Genomic DNA, 22016 nt, shown 5'->3' with positions numbered 1-22016 from the left:
CCTTAAATCCATGGAAATGCAGATTTATGGTACCACAAGGAAAGTTGATGGGCCATATCATTTGTAAAGTTGGACTGAAAACTGACCCGGATAAGGTACGTGTAATTGTAGAAATGGAGTCGCCCATTGATGTGACGGGAGTCAAGTCCTTCCTGGGACACATTGGATACTACCGGAAGTTCATCAAGAAATTTGCCCAACTTTCTTTCCCACTAGACAAACTGACAAGGAAGGGCGAACCATACATATGGGAATCGACACAAGGGGAAGCATTCGAGGAACTCAAGAGGAGACTGGTGGCAGCACCCATTTTGGCCTATCCAAACTGGGACTGAGAATTCCACATACACGTGGATGCCTTGAACTATGCCATTGAGGCTACACTGGCGCAAGAAGGGGGACATGGGTTGGATCATCCCATCTATTTTGCTAGTCAGTTGATGTCGAAAGCCGAGAAGAACTACAATACCACTGAGAGGGAAGCCCTCTGAATGGTCTATGCCATACAAAATTTTCAACACTACTTGCTGGCGACACCCTTCACTTTCTATGTGGACCACCAGGCTTTGATGTACCTAGTAAAGAAACCCATCATCCAAGGCAGGATAAGCAGGTGGCTACTGCTCCTTCGGGAGTTCACGTTCACAATAATTGTACGGCCATGCAAGGGCCATGTCATTGCTGACCAGTTGTCCTGGATTAGGTCCGGAGAGCCGCCATAGGGGGTGAATAACGACTTTCTAGATGCTCACCTATTCAAGATTGCAGTACTGCCACCATGGTATACTGCCATTGGGGAATATCTTTCCACCTCCGTATTCCCCCAAGGTATGCCATCGGGAGAACGAAGAAAACTCATGTTGAGAAGCCGCACGTTTCATTTGATTAATGGATTGTTGTATAAAATGGGACCCGACCAGGTGTTACGTCGGTGTGTGATGGAGGAAGAGGTGCCAAGCGTTCTGAGGGAGGCACATGAGGGGCCAGCGGGAGGCCATATGGGACTGGACACTACGGCAAGAAAGGTGATGCTAGCAAGCCTGTGGTGGCCCACATTGTATAATGATGCCAAAGAATAGGTAGTAGGTTGTGATACGTGTTAGAGAGCAGGGAAGCCGCTGAAGAGGGATTTCATGCCCCTCAACCCTTCGCATGCTTAGGAACTATTCGAGCGTCGGGGGTTGGATTTTATTGGGCCACTCAAGGCCAACCGCGCCAGGAAGTGTCGCTACATTGTGGTAGCCACAAAATATTTAACCAAGTGGGTTGAAGTGCGGGCCCTACCTGACAACTCGGCCGTAAGTACAACAAGATTCATTTATGAGCAAATCATTACACGGTATGGTATCCCTATGCAGTTGACCAACGACAGGGGTGGACACTTTGTGAACCACGTTATCAAACTCCTCACTACTGAATTTAAAACTTTTCATTCATTGTCCAGCCCCTATTACCCGCGAGCCAATGGGCAGGCTGAGGCTACCAACAAGATTCTCGTGGGGGTAATTTACAAGTCTTGTGGTGTCGAGGGAGAAGATTGGGAAGAAAAATTACCTTTGGTCTTGTGGGCCTACAACACAACCTACAAGGTGACCACCGGCTAGACTTCGTTCCAACTCATGTACGGGCAGGAAGTTGTTGTGCCAACGGAATTCATGGTAAGCCTTCGCATTGCAATCGAGAACAGACTGGGGGACATGGAGAGCGTGAGGGAGAAATTGTATGTCTTGAACAAGCTGGATGAGAAAAGAATGATGGCCCAGTGGGCTACGGATGTAGCCCAACAAAGGAGGAAGCTGTGGTACGACAAGCATTTAAAGCAAATGAGGTTTGCTGCAGGACAACTGGTACTGAAATATAATGGGCGTGATGAGATTAAACTAGGCAAATTCAAGGTATGATGGTTAGGACCATATAAAGTCCGCGAGGTGGCAGAGAACGGGGCAATGAGGTTGTGGATATTGGATGGACGGGAGGTTGCAGGCAGCACCAATGGGTCGAAATTAAAACTGTATCACAAGCAGAGGTGATCGACCGACCCCTAATACTCCTGAAGAAATAATAATAATAAAAAACAAAAAAATAAAAATAAAAAAAAACAAAACAAAAAAAACACGTACGACAGGCAACCGTACGAAATAAAATTAAAAAAAACGAAAAAGTGCACCGTATGACAGAACTTCACCGTACGGTGGAGTCGCGTGCTCACCGTGCTGTGGCACCACGTGCTCACCGTGTAATGGAGCCCGCGTGCTCTCGTACGGTGGAGCCACGTGCTTACTGTGCGGTGGAGCACGCGCTCCCGCACGATGGAGCACTCCGTGCGTGTCTCCCGCCGCCCTTATCTTGCACAACCGTACGACCAACTTAATATATACCGCACAACCGTACGACCAACATGGCATAAAACCCAGGAAATGAAAGAAATCACCATTGTATGGTTATTGTACTCTGTACACCAGGCAAGTTAGCAAAAACAGTTCTGTACGGTATAGGTACGGCGGGCGATTGAGGCAAGGCGACCGTATGGTGGAAGTGGCACATGCAAGGAGATTAAAGAGCAATAAAATCAGATTAAAGTAATTAATCTTGGTTCAATGGACACAAACAAGAATAAGGGGGATTGGAGAAAACGGAGGGAGAAGAATCCTTGAATCAAGACAGACAAGAGAGTTTTGCCATCAGGTGTGCGTGTTGCAGGTAGCCTGGGGATGAGCAGCACTCAGAAAGGCAAGAAACATCGTCTGAAGACCTAGTCGGCAAAGGAGAAGGAAGAGGTAACAGTGGACAACATCATGTTTGAGGGTCTTAATGGACTAGATTGCAAGAATTGGTGGGCAAAGACATCTCATGACGACCCAATAAAGAAAAATCTCCGCCAGGCACATGTACATTGGGCTGTACAAATGCCAGTTTTCTGTATAAAAGATTTTGAGGTAGTTTTGCGTGCCATGATTGGCACCTATGATAGACACTGTCGCCAATCTGTATTTGAATACCAGCACCAGTGGATAACTGTTTCCTTGATAGTAAGCGAGTTAACAAGGGTTTTTGGGATACCTGGAGTGAAGGGAAAAAAAATTGATACCTCATAGAAAATCACTCGAGATGTTCGTGCCACCTTGCTACAGTTGATGTTGCGGGATAACCTCATATAAGTAGAAAAGGATAGCCTCAAAAGTGCTGGTAAGGGAAGGGGGGTCAAGAAATCATTTTTGCCGAAGGGAGTATGGAGATGCTTGTTGTCCGTGGTGAAGAGTCGCCTTACAGGTGCCAGTCGTGCATTTGATATAGCTATTGCACAAATTGTCTTAATGAATGGGCTGCGCAATGGAGTGGTGTACGATTGGGCATCATTGTTGGCAGATAGGATGGAGGAATTCATGACCCTCCACTACAAGAAATTCTACATGCCACATCACGCCATCGAGCTATTTCTGGATGCAGTCCGCATGCAGATTACCCCAGGATCACAACCATTGGAGCCATAGGGTCGTGTTGCATCTGACCAGCCGCCTATATTTTACTGGTCGCATTTGGATGTCTTGACACACGGCACTGAAGCACGTTTGGGCAAGAAATGGAAGAAGCCCGCCATGTCAGAAACGGAGGAGTCTGACGCAGATGAGGAGGATGATGATAGTGGCAAGGAGGAATCCGTTGACACCTCCCAAGTGAGCGGAGAGAGTTTCCGGTTGGCAGGTAGAGGGGGTGACCAGTTGCTAGATGAAGAGGTAATGGAATCGGCGGGCGTCGAAGGATCCTCACCAGTAAGCACTGCTCCAACATTGAATCCAGCTAGGGTCCAGTTTACACCAGCACACCTACCAGTGACTTGCTAGTTGGCGGTGCCACGTTCATTGGAGACAGTCAATACAGTCACCACTGTGCTAGTACCTGGTTTTGGGCAATCTCGGGTGACGATCGCTATGACACCACCGAAGGCTGAGACCACACCAGAGACCGATCCTATTACTATTGCAGTTCTTGTGGTGGACTCCGGAGAGCAATTAGGTATCTTGGAGGGTGCGGGGCCCTCCATTTAGCAGGATGTGCCGAGTCATATACAGGAGGAAATGGTGGAAACAGGCGCATTCCAGGACGACCTCAGTGCCTGGTTGAGCCGCTATCAGCTCACACCCGTGGCACCTGTAGGCGAGGTTGCTCTATCTCCACGCAGGGAGATGCATTCTTTGGATGTTATTGATCTCGAGGGAGGGAGTTCTCCAAGTAGTAGGGAGCTTCAGAGGGCCGATTCGCCCTCCTCGGATGTAGTGATGAGTCCTTGCAGAGATGAGGGGGTGACGGTTGGACTACAACAGGGTTTGGGAGAGTTTGAGCAGTTCATTGCCGATATGACTCTAGGAGCTCAACGATTTGTAACCTCTGCGAGACTCCAAGAGGATGCCGTGGTGGTTGAACGAATGGAGAGATTGTTGACTTTTGTCAGCACTGGATGCAACGAAGAGTTTGTGAGGTGTTTTGAGTCTAGCAGGTGGCCTGAGACGGAGAACCTGGGGATGCTGGAGGCTTTGCGCCTCACTGAGGGAGTTGGCGAGACCCGGATGCAGTCCTTATTGAGATAGGTGGAGCAAGCCTTCCGAGAAGGCTACTTTGAGCTCCGGAGGACACAGCATATGGCATCCACTGCCGAGGCCTTGCGCGTAGCAGCAATGACGGCCCAGGAGGAGCTGGCTGCTAGGTTTCAAGAGGTTGAGGCTACATTGGCACAGACTCGGGCAGCAATGGACATTCTGGTAGTAGATAAGTCTGCCTTGGTTACGCAGTTGGAGGAGGAAAGGGAAACGAGGGCGAGGATGGAGACGCAGTTGGAGGAGGATAGAGCATCCAGAGCTCTGTTAGAGACTCGATTGGCTAGTGCACTAGAGAGCATCGACAGGAAGGAGAAGGAGGTGTTGGAGGCAGCCTATATGGTTAAGACTGCAATGGAGAGGCAGATGGTGGCAGAACGAGATCTGGAGAGGAGGACTGAGCAGGTGTACGAGCTGTGTGGGCGATTGGCTTCCACCACTACACCACCACCGACACCTTCTTCATCAGGTACGCCCTCTGCACCTCCTTAGTTTTTGATTTTGGGTTCTGTTGTAGCAATGGATTCCCCATTTTGTTTGTAAGTCGTCCAGAGACGACCTTCTTTTTTTTGGGGGATGATGTTGGCGGTAATTTTTTACGGGAATAAAACTGTAGTTAATTAGGTAGTACTTTACTTTGTTAGTAAGGTAATTGAGGGATGGTAGTTACAGGTGCGACGGTTGTCCCTTGCATCCCCTCGGTACCTTTATATACCATGGAAGGTAACTTGTAAGCAGACATGATTATGAATGGAAATAGTATCTCTTATATTTGCTTGATCTTATCTGGTATCTATGGCATTGTCGTCTTTCGTTAAGCATTCTATTTGTATGTTCTAAAACTGTTCACCCAGAGGGTAAACAAGTAGGTGCCTAGTTTAGAAGGAGACATATGCTTAAATAAGCCCTTTACATATTCATGATTTTGCACAATGCAGGTCGCAGCAGAATGTCGAAGTCATCAATTTTTGGCAGCACCATAGCAGTGTTTTGATTATTCATTTTTGTAGTGTTTGTAATAAGCAATTTCCAAGAGAAATCAGTAGAGTGTAATTAACAGACCAGCTTGCCTCAAGCATAACACTGATAAACAGTTGGAAATCAATCTTGTGAACACAGCAGCTGGGCTTTAACAGTCTTCTTCAGCAGCTAAGTGTTTTTTTTAAGGCAAACCAGACATAACAACAAACTGTTTTCTTCAAATTCTTTCTCTTTTTAGTTTTTTAACCCTTGGATTTTGGGAGTGGACTATAACATGGTGGAAGATAAGAGGGATAAAATTGGTGATCTTGATATGGGATGGAAAGGAAATGACTTTTCGTTTGGTTTAAGATGAAAAATTCTCTGAAGTTGTTTGATCTTTTAGAAGGGCTTAAAGAGGATAACAGGGGCATTTGGTTTACTTGGTGCAACTCTCAGAAAGGTTAGAAGAGGATTTACAATAGACTTGATTGATTCTATATAAATAGTGATCACTTTTGTGTTGATCAGACTGATGGTAGTTTTGTTAAAGTGCATCCCTTTTCTCTGCTAGACCACTTCCCTATTGAGATTAGGATCCCTCTAGAAAGCAATAGAATGCAAAATGAGGTTAGAAGAGGGCGTCGATTTAAACTAAATAATGATTTGCTCAATCTTGAGGATTGTAATGTAGGAATTTTACACACAGAGAAATTAATAGGATCTTGTTGAAGAAATGTTCCTACATTGACAGATGGAACACTAATGTCAATAGTTGGAGATCTCTCTTCCAAGTGGTGGGGAAAAAGAGAGCATTAGATGGAAGGGGATCAGAGAATATGCTGTAGGAGAAGCTTCTTGCTGTTGAGTCTAAGGTGTAAGATGATCTCTTTGAGGAGTCTTTAAATGAAGAGTTGGTGAGTGTCAAGAAGAATCTGAGGAAATCACAAATTGATAGAGTGCAAGGGTTCAAGGTGAGATCTAAGATGAATTGGATGAAGTTTGGTGTTATAGGTTTTAAATTCTTGTTCAACTACATTATGGAGGAAAAGGCTAGACAGGAGATTGGTTCTGTTTGGGTTGATAGTAGGCATGTGATTGATCCTGCTTAGGTTCTTCTAGAATATTCAGACCTTTTATAGTAATCTCTTTTCTTTTGAAGACCAAAATCTTGATTGTCTAAAAGGCAGAGCCCAAGAGCTTTGTAGAAAGATTATTCCTAAGAAAATTCTTGAGGATGACTGTGAACTGCTTCATGAAGATATCTCCAGAGATGAGCTTGTTAAAGATATAAAAACTTTCAAGAGTGATAAATCTCCTGGTGCTGATAAAGTATTTGTTGAGTTTTATAGAAAGCACATTGATTGGATTAGTGATGATCTGTTGATGGTTTACTCTAAAGATTTTAAAAAAGGTTCCGTGGTAATCATTAAGCTTTTGTCCAAGGATGGTGATAAGACTCAAATCAAGAATTGGAGACCTATCACCTTGATTAATGTTTCATGTAAAATCTTAGCAAAAGTTTTGGCTTTGTGACTAATTAATATCCTTCCCACCTTTGTTAGCAATACACAAATTGGTTTCATTAAGGGCAGGTATATCTTGGAGAACCTCATTACTAGTGGGGAAGCTATGGAGTGGGCTAGAGCTACTGATCATGATGTGGGTATGCTTCTACTTGATTTTGAGAAGGCTTATGACAAGGTTGAGTGGTCTTTTGTTATAGTGACTCTTGAGGCTTTTGGATTTCCTGCTTAAATTTGTCAAATGGTGAGAACACTGTTTAAAGATGCTACAACCCAAGTTGATGTAAATGGTTATCTCTTAGAGCCCTTCAAGCTTCAAAGATCTATAAGGCAAGGGTGTCCTTTGGCTCCTGCCCTTTTGGTGATTGCCTTTGATGCAATTTTCTACCTAATAAGAGATAAAATCGTTGGAATGGATGTCAAGGGTCTCTCTCTTCCTAATATGGATACACTACTGAACATTTAGTTTACTGATGATACAACAATTTTTGTGCAATTAGAGCAAAATAATTTTGAGAATTTATTTGTGCACTTGAAGGCATTGAAGGTTGAGTTGTCACCATTGAAGTGCCTATTTGTGTTACTATGCCACTTAAAACATTGGTAGGTGCTTGCTCTAGTTGTCCATGCCACTTTGAAAATTGCTCAATGTAGTCATCTAAAGAGATGATTAGTGTGATCACATAAATAGGAAAAAGGCATGCGATTTTAAGAGTTTTTCTGTTTTAGGCAACAAAAGGTTGACACTCTTGAATTTTTGTCTTAAATGAGCTTTTAGACTGACTATGCCCTCACAGGCATGCCTAAAAAGTAAAAACACCTTCTTTTGTCACTTAAATTCCTTACTTGTCTCCTACTTGCACACATGGCTTGGCGAATGGTCAATACATCTTTGACAATAACAAACAACTCAGGTTGAAGACACTTTTTGTCCATACAAGATTCCTATTTCATGAATGTGAGTAGTCTTCCAACTCATATTTTATACATCATTCCATTTTTGTACCTACTAAGATTTAACCATTAACTCTACCATTGGGATGCCAACCTCTTTGATCCCTTACTCACCTACCAAAGTTTCATAACATATTGGGGGTACTTGAGCTGTCTTTTAACTTTGTGAAATTATTGTTAATGCTGAGAATTTCATGCATTCAGGTTCAGCTTGGTAAAAGAGCGTGGGTTGGTTGGCAGGTTATTTGGCTTTCTTTATTATTACATTAAGGGGTGATGATGCTTGGGGTTTTGTTGACGTGTATTTTATACACCATCATACACAGAATAAAATACCAATAGGCATCTTATCCTCTCTTGAGAAAATAGTCTCTAACTGCTGAAGATTCGCATAAAGGATCAGTTAGGAAGACTCCAAGGTTCTTTTAGTAGGGTCTCTACGTGTGGACAAGCTTCCAGTGGTATGATGTGATTTGCTGTTTCCTCCAAGGGGCCTTACATGTGATGATTGAACTTCCGATCTGCTTTGCTGGACACAGGCTCTTACTAACTTAGATTTGAAAAATGAAAAAAGGATAAGGGCGAAGAGAAGATCTAATCCTAATACTAAGAATGTAGGAGCAATGACTTGATTTTTGATGAAACTCTAACTAGATCTTGTTTTGACATCAATGGAACATCTACACAAGACTAGTGCGATCTTCTAAGGGAAGCTTTATGATGTTCAAATCATCACCGCAGGCATAGATACCATCCAAGTTGATGCATATCAATGAAGAGGCAACAAATTGAAATTGAGCTTAAGCTGAACGATTCCAGTTGACTACACAAGGCAAGTCTGCAATCAACAAACTGCTAGTAGTATGGATATACGAATTCCACCATTAATCAATCACATTTCCTCCATTCATCTAATCATCTACCATCTAAGATTGAAGACTCAACAAGAAACCATGCAAATTGCAAGAAAACGACATATTTCACCATTACTTCAATGAAAATGGAGTTTGTTTACAATCAATGGCAACAATTTCTTGCCTTGTCCTCCTATTCTACTCTAATTACTATTCTATCAACTATATTCTAACTCTTCCAACTATTTACATGCTATCTCTAACTTATTGCTCATTAGCCTTTACAAATGAAATGCCTGGGCTTATATAGTGCCCACAATACAATTTGATGGCTTAGATCAATTCAAGATCAATGGCCAAGATTCAACAATGAAAACCCTAATTAGGGTTTGTTACAACCATTACATAACATTTAATGCTTGACCAATGACAAAATTGTATTGCTTGGACACATGTCCCTTCTAGAAAAATCGACCAATGGATAGCCGGGGTGGGTACATCAGAGTTTGTGCCACCTTCCATGAGTTAAGTACATTGAATCTGGACATGCTGAGGTGGACCTCACTGACTGGAGGAGTGATGACTGGGATGCCACCTCATCTGACACTTGTAGCTTGCTAGATATTCAATTTGATGTCGTTGAGAGGCTTGCTTTAATTAACTCTTGTTCTAACTCCTTTTGTCCTTGATTTGCAAGATGATGATGTACCTCGCCTTGCAACGCTGGATTGAAAGAGGTCGCCCCTGTCCTGGCTTGATCGTCCCGGCGAAGACCGTCCTTGATCCGGCTTGATTTTCCTTGATGAGATCTCCATTTGATGCCTACACAACATTTCAAAATTAGAAACATGATTTTGCAATACATAACATAAATTAGATAGCAAATTTTAGGAAACTTAATGATAAGTCCTTTATTAATCATTTCCTAAAAACGACTGAGCTAAGGATTCAAAATTCAAAATTCAAGCTTAAGGCAATGACGATCAAAATTCGAAATTAAAACAAGAGATCTTGCCATACCTTACTTGAGAGCTTAACTCTAAAATGCAAAATGAAGAAAATTCGCCTAGGCAAAATTGATATTAGATGGCCTCAACGTGATCTCTTGTTCAATATTAGGAACTTCGCCACCTTTGATATGTCCTTGACGTGATCTTCAATGTCCTTGGCAAGTTCGCTCAAGTGGAAACTAAGTTCGCACTCTTTTGATGATATTAGCGCCTTCCTTTGCTTGAAATGAAATTCGCACCTCTAACACACAATTCGCACTACTCCTTTGTCTTCCTCAAATCGCACTTGAATGATAAAATGGTAATGTGAAAATAACAATCTTCACCACCCTTTATAAGTGCTTACACCACCAATTCACTTAGGCCGACTTTTATAAAATAAGACAATTTAAATGATTTTTAATAAATAAATAAAGCCGACCTTCATATCTTAGCGCTCCATTTGATTTTTTATTAATTAATAATTAATTATTAAATGCCTTTATTATTTAAATTATCAAATTTGATTTTTTTACAAAGGCAAAAATAATTAATAAATATCAAGCGCAATATTTAAATGCTAATTAATTGAATTTTTTAATTTATCGAGTTTTAGCATTTAAAATAAATTCAAAACATGTTTGCTTGAGCGCCAAATATATTTTGGAAATGAAGTATACGTACCTCATCGCCCTGGTCCCTGACTGAGGGACAGGAGCGATCCATTACTTTGGTCATGATTCTTGCATTTTTGACGTCCAAAGTCTTCATCCCCACGTTCAAATCGGCATTTTAGTTGGGTCCTTCAAGTTTGATTGACTTGTTTGTGCGAAGGAATGTCTTTAAGATGTGATATCGCCCTGGTCCCTTGGAGAGGGACAGGAGCGATCCATGTGTTCTAGCTAGAATTTGCCACCTTTCAACCTTTGTTCCTCGTTCATTATCTTTCAAATGGCGTCCTCGATCTTGCCCACCCTTGCATTGTCTTGATTTTGAAGGAGCATAAGTGTTTTAATAGAAATCGCTTTGGTCCTTGTCCAAAGGACAGGAGCGATATAAGTTCCTTAGCTCAATTGATAGCATTTTGACGTTCAAAACCCTTGTATATCGTCTTCAAAAGACACCTTAGACCTTTTACCACTTTGCAAAACCTTGACTTAACGTGATTTATGCATGAATTGGCAAATATGGTGTATATCGCTCTGGTCCCTTCCTGAGGGACAGGAGTGAACTTCAACGTTTTGAGCTTGTCTTTGCCTTCTTCAACTTGTAATTGCTATCAACGCATAAAATGAAGTCCCCTTGATTCTCCTTGGTCGCTTGAAACATGATCAACTTTAAAAATCTAGGCCTTTATGAGAATTTCGCTCTGGTCCCTTGGAGAGGGACAGGAGCGAACTAGGAGTCTTGATGTAAATCCTTCAATGTTGACGATTTTTGATGCTTTGCGCTTGATTGGGACGCTTCGAAATGTCCTTGCCACCTTGTTCTTTGTCTTGGAGTGTCTTGAATTTGGAGGAACGGCAATATAATTATCATATCGCCCTGGTCCCTTGGAGAGGGACAGGAGCGATCCTGCTCTTGTGGTCTTCATTTTACTTTATCACCTTCAAAATTTATCTTCAATGGTCTCGCCATACTTCATTTCATTCATTCATGCCTTGGGTTTGATTGTAACTTAGCCAGAAAATCATCTATAACAAAAATCGCTCTGGTCCCTCCCTGAGGGACAGGAGCGAACTTAAGCATTTTGGTCCTTTGATGGCATTTGGTAATCTTCAATTTATCTTCAATGAGTTCATTTCACCTCCTTCCTTGCCTTCAAACATAAAGTTGACTTGATCTTTGCCCAGATCGTACCTTATGAAGAATTTCGCTTTGGTCCTTCAGTGAGGGACAGGAGCGAATTTGACCCTCTAGGCAAAAACTTCATCATTTCGTTGTTTTTGATCAAGTCTGGATGCTCTATCATGCTCATTTCGTCCTTCACCATGCCTTTGATGTCTCGATTCGTCCAAACAAGGTCAGGAATGGCTCAACTAAGCATTTTCGCTCTGGTCCCTTGGTGAGGGACACGAGCGATTCGCCTTGGTCCCTTGGAGAGGGACAAGAGCGCTTTTCGCTCTGGACCCTTGGAGAAGGACACGAGCGAAATTTGACTTTTCGCACTCTCTATCAGGATAATTTTTATGGAATATAACAGTGACATTTCCTTCTATGTTACTTCTTTCTTATACTTTAAGTTATATTCCATATATACTTTCAGGATGTTTGAGAGTGGTTTCAGACCTCCAGGAGTTATATTGCAAAATCTAGTTTTTGGAGGTTTTTCAGTTTCCAGACTTAGTCAAATTTCAGGATCAGGACATTCCAGACTTAGCCAAATTTCAGGATCAGGACCTCACTCAAGCCGGACTTGCTATCCTATGTGATCCCCTGGGCGACGTTCAAAATGCAAAGGCTAGCTAACAAAACCCTAAAAAACCAAAAACAAACCCTAAAAAGCAAAAAACATGGGTCCCCATTTGCAATGGGGCGATGTGTGAAAACGTCACAACAGGTTTATCCCCAAGAGGATAGATTAGTATCTTGCCTATATTTGCTGGCAAAAGACTGAAGAAGAAAGACATATTGGGAACTGTTGGAATCATTGAGAAGCACAGAGCAAATACTGAGAGAGGGCGGGGGGGGGGGGGGGAGGTGAATCAGCATTTGAAGAAATTTATAAATTTAAAATCATATGTAATCAAAACATATTCAAAGAACAACCAGCAAGAAGATAACATGAGTGTTTCTCATGGAAAACCCTTTCGGGTAAAAAACCATGACATCAAGGAATTCAATTCACTTCAAGGTAATGGGCTACAACCCAAATTACATAAGTGAGCTACAACTCACTGAGAACATTCACTTTCCAAGAGCACCAACTCTTCACTGCAGAGGCACCAACCTCTGTAAGAGCACTAACCCTGAATTGAAAAAGGCACCAACCTCAAAGAGAGCTCCAACTCCAACTCATAAACACCGAGAATAATTATACTTTCCAGATTAGACACAGCACTCAGTAAGGATAAAACAACACCCCTTGAACCTATCTCAGACTATATCATATCACTGTCCAGCAATGCGCTTTTTAAAAATAGTATCCACCCATTAAGTTTCTTTACATATCTCCCCTTCAAATAGATGAATATCACTTTTGCAGAATAAGAACAACACCAACATAACTCACAGCAGCATGAACTTCAACCTCAGCCCTGAATCACTTCATGAGTTTTAATTTTTTGCTTAAACAATCATAATCACCAACCCCCTCATGCCCACGATTTCTACCTTTTTAAAAAACCGCGACTAACACAGTCACTACCCCCGTTCATACCTCTTTCGCCTCCCAAAAATAAACACAATAACTCCAGAAAATAAAAAATGCCATCCCAACACAAAAAGAATCTCATTATATTTCTTCCCAGCCAAAGTTCAAGTGTCTGCTAAAATAAGCTGCATCATCACAGTAAAAAAACCGGAAGCCTTTTTGAAAATCTGAGCTTCACCACGATTTTTGTCCACTCTCTATTTCCGTTCCACACACTCCTTTATTAAACATGATATATTATTCACGCCCAAAACTATCGAGAATCACCGGCAACAATCATACACCAAGTCTTCTATAGAATACATACTCCCAAAAACGGCTTACTCAAAAACAAAAGACTTCCAGCTTGAAAAATGGCTCAACCATATTCACATCCAGCCACAACATAACGCCAACATTACAAAAATAGGCACCTCATAAACAAGAAAACTCCGTTGCGCAGAAACCGCCACTCCCAAAGATAAGGTGTCATGAATAAATTAAATTTCGTGGAATTGCAAACTTGGCTCAATAATGTTACAAGATCTGCCACAAATAAAGTATCAATTCCTTTCAGAATTGAACAACTCCTTTAAAATTTAAATCATTAATCCCAGCTGGCACTCGACAGACCTTCATAAATTTAACACTCCACTCATATATCTTATGGTATGCGATTCTTGTCTCCTTTATATAAAAATGGCATAGATATAGTGTTGCTTCATTCATTATCAAGTAAAACTCCTTCACTAGGTCACTGCATATATTCAAAGCCAAGTATCGAGACAAGATAATAACATCTTCATAGATTAATAAAAATAGTTTAAGATGTTACATGAGCCTTCGATACCATAATAAAGGAAATTATTTCAAGTGAAATTCCAAACTCATGCGGCCCCCACATAAAGAAATTAACCCTTTGAAAATTCAAGTGCTGAGATTGCAGCAATTCTGATGTAACAGCTGACACAGTGACAAGTAGGCACTCACATTGCTGATGCAAACACACACATAGCTCAAGCTAACACACAGGCAGCTCAAGCACACAAGCAGCTCAAGCAAGCAAGCAGCTTGAGAACACAACCAACCAGCTCAACTACGCACACAGGCAGCTCAAACAGATAACCAAGCACCTCAAGCAAGAAGCCAAGCAGCTCAATTAATCCTTGACATCAATGACAAAAACCATCAGTCATAGCCTCCAATGGCATATTGACATGATTTTAATTGACAGCAAAGGCTCAATCATAGGGGTAGGGCTGGCTATGAGGATCTCTGTAGAATGATCCTAATAATTGTCTTTAAGCAATTCAACCCTTAAGGGTCTATGCTAATTGGTAGAAATTGAAAATGAAGTAATGGGAAGGCCTTCTATGGTAATGTAAAAACATGTCTTTATGATTTAGGGAGACACATTTCATGTCTTGCTTTATAATTGAAAGAGAGGCGGGTGGTGAATTGAAAAGGATTTGTCCTTATAACTATAATTCATGAGCTTCTTTCAAGCACTAGTTTTATACATTCTTTATGTAGATTGTGTAGAAGAGTAGAAATGATGCTTGTGTCTTTTGGATATGCCTTTTAGCCAATTCCTTTTGTCATAGTTTTGTGCCAAATATACTTCTTTGTTCTGTTTGTCAATGTTAATTCAAGTGCCTCCATAAATATATTGAGTTAATGCTTTTTTGGGAATATGCTTAGATATCAGCTTTTGTTGCTTTTTGGTTCTATTTGTCAATGTTAAATTCAAGTGCCTCCATTAATATGTTGAGTTAATGCTTTTTTGGCAATATGCTTAGATATCAGCTTTTATTGCTTTTTTATGGAGAGACTTCCCTTGTAACATCTTGTTAGATTGATGTAAGTCGTTCTCTGAAGTCTCTAAAATTGAGTAACACCAAACTTCTTTTCTTTTGCTCTTGGAAGAAGAATTTTAAATGTCAAAAGCATTTCTTGGTAGAACTATTTTTCTAATTTCTGTTTCTTCTTGTGTAGGTAAATCGAAAGGCAAAAACCAAGGATTATTTTACCTATATATTGAAGCTGTTTCTGTTACAAGCTCAAAATTACAATCTGTATGTGAAGGTTCACAAGAAGTTGGCAATTCCAATGTAAGAGCTGCATCACCGCGAAACTTACAGGCATTCACTTCAAGGGACTTGGAATTTATAGCAAAGTTTTCAGAAGAGCATGGATCAGATATCTTTCGCCAGATTTTGCATTCAATCTGTCCATCGATATATGGGCATGAACTTGTCAAAGGTAAGGATGATTTGTCAAGCAATGCTCAAGGTTTACTTGGAATATTTATAATTTATTGAGGCTGTTTTGCATATTTAAGTTATTTTGTAGTGGAGCACATAAGTTTCTCAATTAATAAATTTACACGTATGTTTCTAAACACTCTAGCCCAAGTAAACAAATAGAGTTCAAATCAAAATTCAACTTTATTTGTTTAGATTTTATATCAAGATCCAACTTCATTATGATTTATCCATGTATTTATTATTTTAGTTTAGGGTTTATTTATTATTTATGAATTATTTATTGCTATCTATTATTTATGTTTTTCTTTTTCGTAGCATAAGCTTTATATCATCTATACAATCCAATATAGTATTTAAGTTCATTTTCTGTTTTTGCTGCACTTCGCAGATTCTAAACTTAAGGGCAATGGCCTAAAGAGAGCTGAAGAAAAGACTTAAAATAGGATCATACTACAACTGAGTCAATATTACAATCAATGAATAATATACAATAACATTGGCAACATGCTCAAACAACCCACTATTGTAATAGTGGTCAATGATTAATAATCTTTAAGTATCCAAATATAATGATACTCCAAGTAACATACAATTGCATCCAAAGATTCAACTATTTAAAAGGATGGTGATATAAAACCACACATCAAAAGAACCCTATCCTCCCCAACCACCAACTTGGCTTGAACTGGATAAACAACCAACCCCTAGTCCATGAAGCAATAGGAATCTTTTTCTAGTGTTTGTTTTTCTTAGATTCATTAAATATCCAAGAGTTTGCAAGTTTATTTGTATCTTGCCCTAGGGTAGTGTGCCTTAGCCTGCAAGTCTATTCAAGGAGCAGTGAGCCTAAAACAAACATTGTAATACCTATTTCATATATTTTGTGTTGATCCTCACTGTGGTTTTCCCTCCTTGAGTTTTCCACTTAAAAATCTTGTTGTTCTTCTGTGGTGCATGTTCTGTTTCTATTATTTACTTCTGCAGATCTGATTTAATGTAATGTCCCCACTTTGGAATAGAATTTAATAATAAATAATAATAATAATATTAAAATAGAAAAGAATAAAAATAAAAATAAAATAAAAATATAAAATAATATAATTAAATATAATTAAAATTTAATTAAGTTAATGAATGGTCAAAAGACATGGAAGGAAAAGTTGTGACTCCCTCAAACATGGGATATTAAAGGGGAGAAGAGAACCTCATTTTGAGGAGGGGATAATTTGGGAATCGGAAGTGCAGATCTGATTGTGATAGGTTGTGTCCCTTTCAAAGGGCAGAAGTAATGAAGAGTTAAACACTTTCAAAGGGTCCTAATGGTAAAAGGGTGCGTCTCTTGCCAAAGGGCATCCATAATGAAGAGGTGTGACCTCTCCCTTACATTGAGAGATATAAAGGAAAGAAGTCAAAAGCATCTAGGGAGATGAACATCGATAGATCAGATCAGAACTATTATTAAGTTACAGGAATTGGCAGCCCCCTAGCAGGGGACATTACATTTAATGTTTTAAAGGTTAATGAATGGTTGAAATTTAGTTTATGCTGGTTAACCCCTCCACCGCTCCCCTCCCATCCGGATGTGTTCAACAGATTGTGCCCATAAGTAACCCAAAAGTGTGTTGAAGCATGCACTAAATTGCATGACTTTCTATCAAGTTGAGAATCTGAAACACTTGCCATCCATGATGTTGACAGATGAAAAAAAGGCTCCTATGGCAGAAAGATTACATGAAAATGAAGGCACATGTTGATCTTGCTCTATGCATAGTCATAAAATACCAAAATAAAGTATGCAATCCTAAGTGTCTAGGTGTTGTGTTGAACTTAGTTGTTAAGATGTTGTAGTCATAAGCAACAATTTGTTGCAATGACAATCTCGATGTTTCTCCTAGTGCCATGCTCGAAGAACTTGAAATCTGAATTCTATTGTTTCTCCAAGTACCATGCTCGAAGAACTTGAAATTTTAATGTTGATGTTTCCACTTGTAAGATGAGAGTGGAGAGGCCCCCTATAAGTAGAATAATGTATATGAACTTGTGTATAGAAATATACAACTCAATGATGCCCTCTCAGATTTTCATCACGAGTCTCCATTAAGCTGCCCTTTTGGGTTTTCAACTTAATGGGAAGAGTTTGTAGGCTGCGCTTTTGGGTTTTCAACTTAGAAGTCAAGTGCAAAAGTATGATCAACAAGAGGTAATATCCATAGCCTCAAATAATTTGTATTGAGCTAGATTTGTAGCAATCTCAATACGCTCATTATTAATATCACAATCAGAATGGGAAATAATAGGTACAAAAAGTCATTGCTCTTGTCCACACCATAGAGACTAAGTGCATAATTATCTTCTTTGGGAATTGAGTGCGACTCTACAATTTTATTATTAGTTTTTCTCTCAATAGAAATATCAACAGTATTTGAAATGCTAAGCTTGTCATCAATTGGATCGACAACAACATTTGCATCATGGGTGGACAAGCTCAACAAGCTTTCGTACTAATGCTCAATATCTATAATGCTAAGGTCATTATCATCTGCATTGACAACAACATCCACATTAGGAGTAGATGAGTTATCATTTGAAATGGTGGATTAAACTCTCCTATAGGATTCTGAGAAAAGGCGAGCCTCAATTTGCTCTCTATAATGATATATCCATCCAAAATGCATATGCCTCATTTATTTTGTGGGCATATATTTGACATAAAATTGTTTTGTAGAATGCATGCTAACAACTTGAGAGACAATGATATAGATCAAAATAGTGATTAGATGTATGACTTTGATGTTCACAATGACAACATGTTTGGAATTGATGCATTTTAGTGCAAGTTGATTTTGATTTAGATGACAACTTAATTTCACATGTCTGATCAATAGATGAAGACTCAACTTGATTTTTGTTTTGAATACCATTGACATATTTGATAGGTTTTGAATATTCTCGTGCATGAAAATTCACAACACATGTTGAAAGATCCCTAAATAGGTCTTTTGCTGCCCTGTTTAAATTTTAATTTAATAAACTATATTTTGGGGCCTTTTTGGTGTTCTTAGAGACTAGACAGAAGATGCAGAAGAGTTTGTTTCTTTTGTGTTGTTTTTTTGGTGATGGGGTTTGCAACATATGCCAAGAAACAACATAAAAATGAATTGTAATCAAGAGATCAACTTCAAATTTTTATATGACAGAAGATTACAATCATCTAGAAGTGAAATAACATTCACATGTACAAACAAAAAACATACCAAGGATCCAGTGCTAGGGTTTGTGGCTGGTTTGCTATCCAGAAAATGGATACAAGCTGAGATAGATGGTGTAGGAGCAGATCAGTGGATCCAATTTGCTTATTCTGTCATAAGATGAATTACCAATAACAAATTGGGCAAGAACCCAATTACCATTTGGAAATCCAACCTTTGCCAGGCAAAATTATACAATTTTGACCTTCTTTTCCCACTGTTTTGCTCACCCTGATCACAAATATAGTCAGTTGACTGTGATTTCTTCCACACTACCCTTTCTAATCCCAACAATGAGATCAAGCACAAGAAATGGAGTTAGAACCCTCCATTTAATTTTAAATTGATGCACAACCTTCTAGAATGGTACGACCCTGTCTGGAATGGTACGGCTGCAATTATGAAACCCACACTTGCTACAATTTCAAGACAAACTGCTCAGAACTGATTCATCATACCTAATGGTGATTGCTGGGCTAGTTTTGTTGCTAAATTGACCCCCAATGGGTCTAGACAAGGCACATCCTTGACCCACGTGGGCAAATTAGTGGGTACACCTCCACTAACAACGTAGATCTGAGGGTTTACGTCCTCCAAATACCTGCAATTTCTGCTGCTAATGCAGAGCAGAGAAAATCAGAAATAAAATAATAACATAATACCAATTCCCTCCTCCAAAATGTCTAATAACCTTTTCCAAAGAGTGGCGTAACCCTAAATGGAATATCCTATTGGAATCCAACTAAAAAAGCATCTTCCTTGGCATCTTTTGGGTCCACGTAGCTTAAAGACTTTTAAAGAATGACAAGGGTCCCACCATGCAATGTCATTTAAGTGATTTGAGCAAAGGGGTGGCGTTGACATTAAAGGGGCCACTTTATTAAAAGGTACGCATAGCACTTTATTCAAACATAAGCCTTTATTAAAGAAAAAACTTAGGCTTATAAAGTAACTTTATAAAAGTAACTTTTTCCTTATAACTTTTGACACTTAGAAATTTTTAAGTGTCTTTATTCATCAAATGCAATGTGGGAATTGCATCAAAAAGATGGGAACATGGCACATGTATTCTCTAGATCAATGTGATGTTTGTTGGGTTCCATTATCTCCTATACACACACAATAGGTGAAGATTCAATAGTGGGAGGAATGAAGGTATTTATCCTTGATGGATTTTGACAACATATTTTTGGATTTAGGCATATGAGGGGGCTTCACACTTTTCTTCAAGGACTTTTTGCCTTCACCCACATTTTGAACTGAATTGCTAGAAGAAGGAACGTCACTGTTGACATCATCTTTCTTTTTTAGTGAGGTATTGGGTGTTTGATCTTGTAATTAGTCTTGCATCTTGTTGATTTCTTGCCACAACATCTTTTATTGGTTACAATACTGCATAAACAAAGGCTTGTATTGGCACCAATATTTTGATATCATTTGTAATGTCCCCTTCTCAGTGAGGAGAAGTTTAGTGGGCCATTAGCCTATTCCGGAGACCCGTTGGCTAACTGGAAGCAAAAATTAGGGTTTCCCACTTTTGAGGAGGCCTGTGTGAGCTGTTTGATGCTTGACTAGTTGGAATTCTATGATTCTGATTGTGGATTCCTTCTAGGTTTTCTGAAAGCTTCGTAGAGGTATGACATGCATTCGGTCCCAAAGAGAATTCTGAACTTACCATTTTTAGTAAGTTGGTGGTAGCTGTCAGGGTTTTGAGTTTTTTTTTGGTTTTCTGAGCTCATTCACAGGGTTCGAAGAGCAAAATTTTTGGAGTTGTTTTTAGGACTTACTATTTTTAGTAAGTGCCATTTCAAGAAGTGCTATTTTTAGCAGTTCAGTGCAGAGCTCCAACCCAGTTCAGTTTGATGGTTTTTAGCACTTCAATTCATAGTTCGATTTGGCATTGATCAGTATTTGATTTGCAAGTGATTTATTAAATATTAATACTTTATCCTAAAGTTTAATATTTAATTATTGTGTTGTTCGGCTTAGAGAAGGAAAAATACATTTTACTTAAAATCTTATTATTTTTCTTAAGTCAGGTGGCGATGAGGATGAAAAAACATTTCATGTTATAATGTTTTATGTTGCCAAGTTGTATACCAAGGAAAAGTTCGAACTTATGCCTAGAGGAGGGGGATGCCAAGTCAAGGATATGTTTGGAATGAAATTCAAATGAGAAGATAGGAATCTGGGCACCATTTGAATGTGAATTTGAGTCTCTGAATCTATAAATTTGAGAGCTAGGCTCCTCATTTGTCATCCATGAAGAAAATATAACGAAGTGTTGCCGAAATTTGGAGTGAAGCTTCGGGGAATGCATGCCTCCTAGCTACCGCTTGGTTTCTTGCTTGCAATATAGCAACTAATTGAGCTTGTGACTGCTCTTCATCCAGAGGAGTAGATTTGAGGAACAATGTTGCAGATTTGTGTATCAGTTTCAGATGTTTGGAGTGTTTTTTGAGTGTTCATGTTGCTGGTTGGTGTGTGTGCTGAAGTAGAAAACTGTTCGTGCGTCCTTGTGTGTTCGCCAAGTCATTCTGGGTATTGGCTCTGATTAATTCTTTCCCCCAGGGGATGGAGTCTACCAATTTGCACATCTTCATTTGCTGATTTGAATTTTATATTGCAAATTGTACTTCCCAGCTGGGCCGTACCATTCCTTGGTTGCCTCGGGTTGTGTGCTGTTTGGTTTTGGCGCCTATGATGCAGGTTTGAGGTTCTAGTTATATTCTCTGTCATATCTCTCATTTGCTTCTGTTTTCAAGTCATTCAGAGTTGTTTTGGGTGAGTTGTGAGCATTTTAGTGTGTCCGTAGCTTGCTGGTCTATGTTTTCTAGTGTGTTATTGGTATTTTTAGAATTCGAAGCTGGTAGTGTGAGGAGCTTTCTTGGTGTGTTTAGCTTATGTTGGTTTGGGAGTGAATATCTATTGTTAGTTGCAGCTATTGGTTTGGTTGTTAGCATTTGAATAACTATGATGAATCATTTTGTAATGCTGGTTAGTAGTACTAACAACACTTCTCTTGATTTCTCTAGTCCCACTGCATAAGTGGAAGAGGCTGGCTTTGCCGCCTAGCTTTGGACAGTGGTTTCTAGTAATTTTGATAATCCATGTTTGCATTGTAAAGCTGATTAGTAGTACTAACAACTATCTTTTGGATTGTTGCTCTTAGTCCCACTACATAAGTGGAAGAGGTTGGCTTTGCCGTCTACTTGATTATTGTAATACTGTCCTCCCGCTGCATAAGCGGTAGAGTTGATTTGTAATTTCATTT

General features: G+C 39.7%; 1 protein-coding gene across 4 annotated transcripts in view; it reads left to right on the top strand.

Annotated features, from left to right (window-relative positions):
* The window catches only part of LOC131072958 (probable DNA helicase MCM8), a 194022-nt gene that overhangs the window by 78289 nt on the left and 93717 nt on the right, over window positions 1–22016 (top strand). For all 4 annotated transcript variants that reach the window (XM_058009278.2, XM_059217027.1, XM_059217029.1 and 1 more), the window contains one exon: window positions 15223–15489. In XM_058009278.2, the coding sequence (XP_057865261.1) occupies window positions 15223–15489 (267 nt within the window). The remainder of the gene's footprint in view (window positions 1–15222; window positions 15490–22016) is intronic.

Source organism: Cryptomeria japonica, chromosome 3 (assembly GCF_030272615.1).
Source record: "Cryptomeria japonica chromosome 3, Sugi_1.0, whole genome shotgun sequence".
In the NCBI taxonomy this organism is placed as follows: Eukaryota; Viridiplantae; Streptophyta; class Pinopsida; order Cupressales; family Cupressaceae; genus Cryptomeria; species Cryptomeria japonica.
The sequence above is the reverse complement of the archived record's forward strand: the minus strand, read 5'-3'. Positions and strand labels throughout refer to the sequence as shown.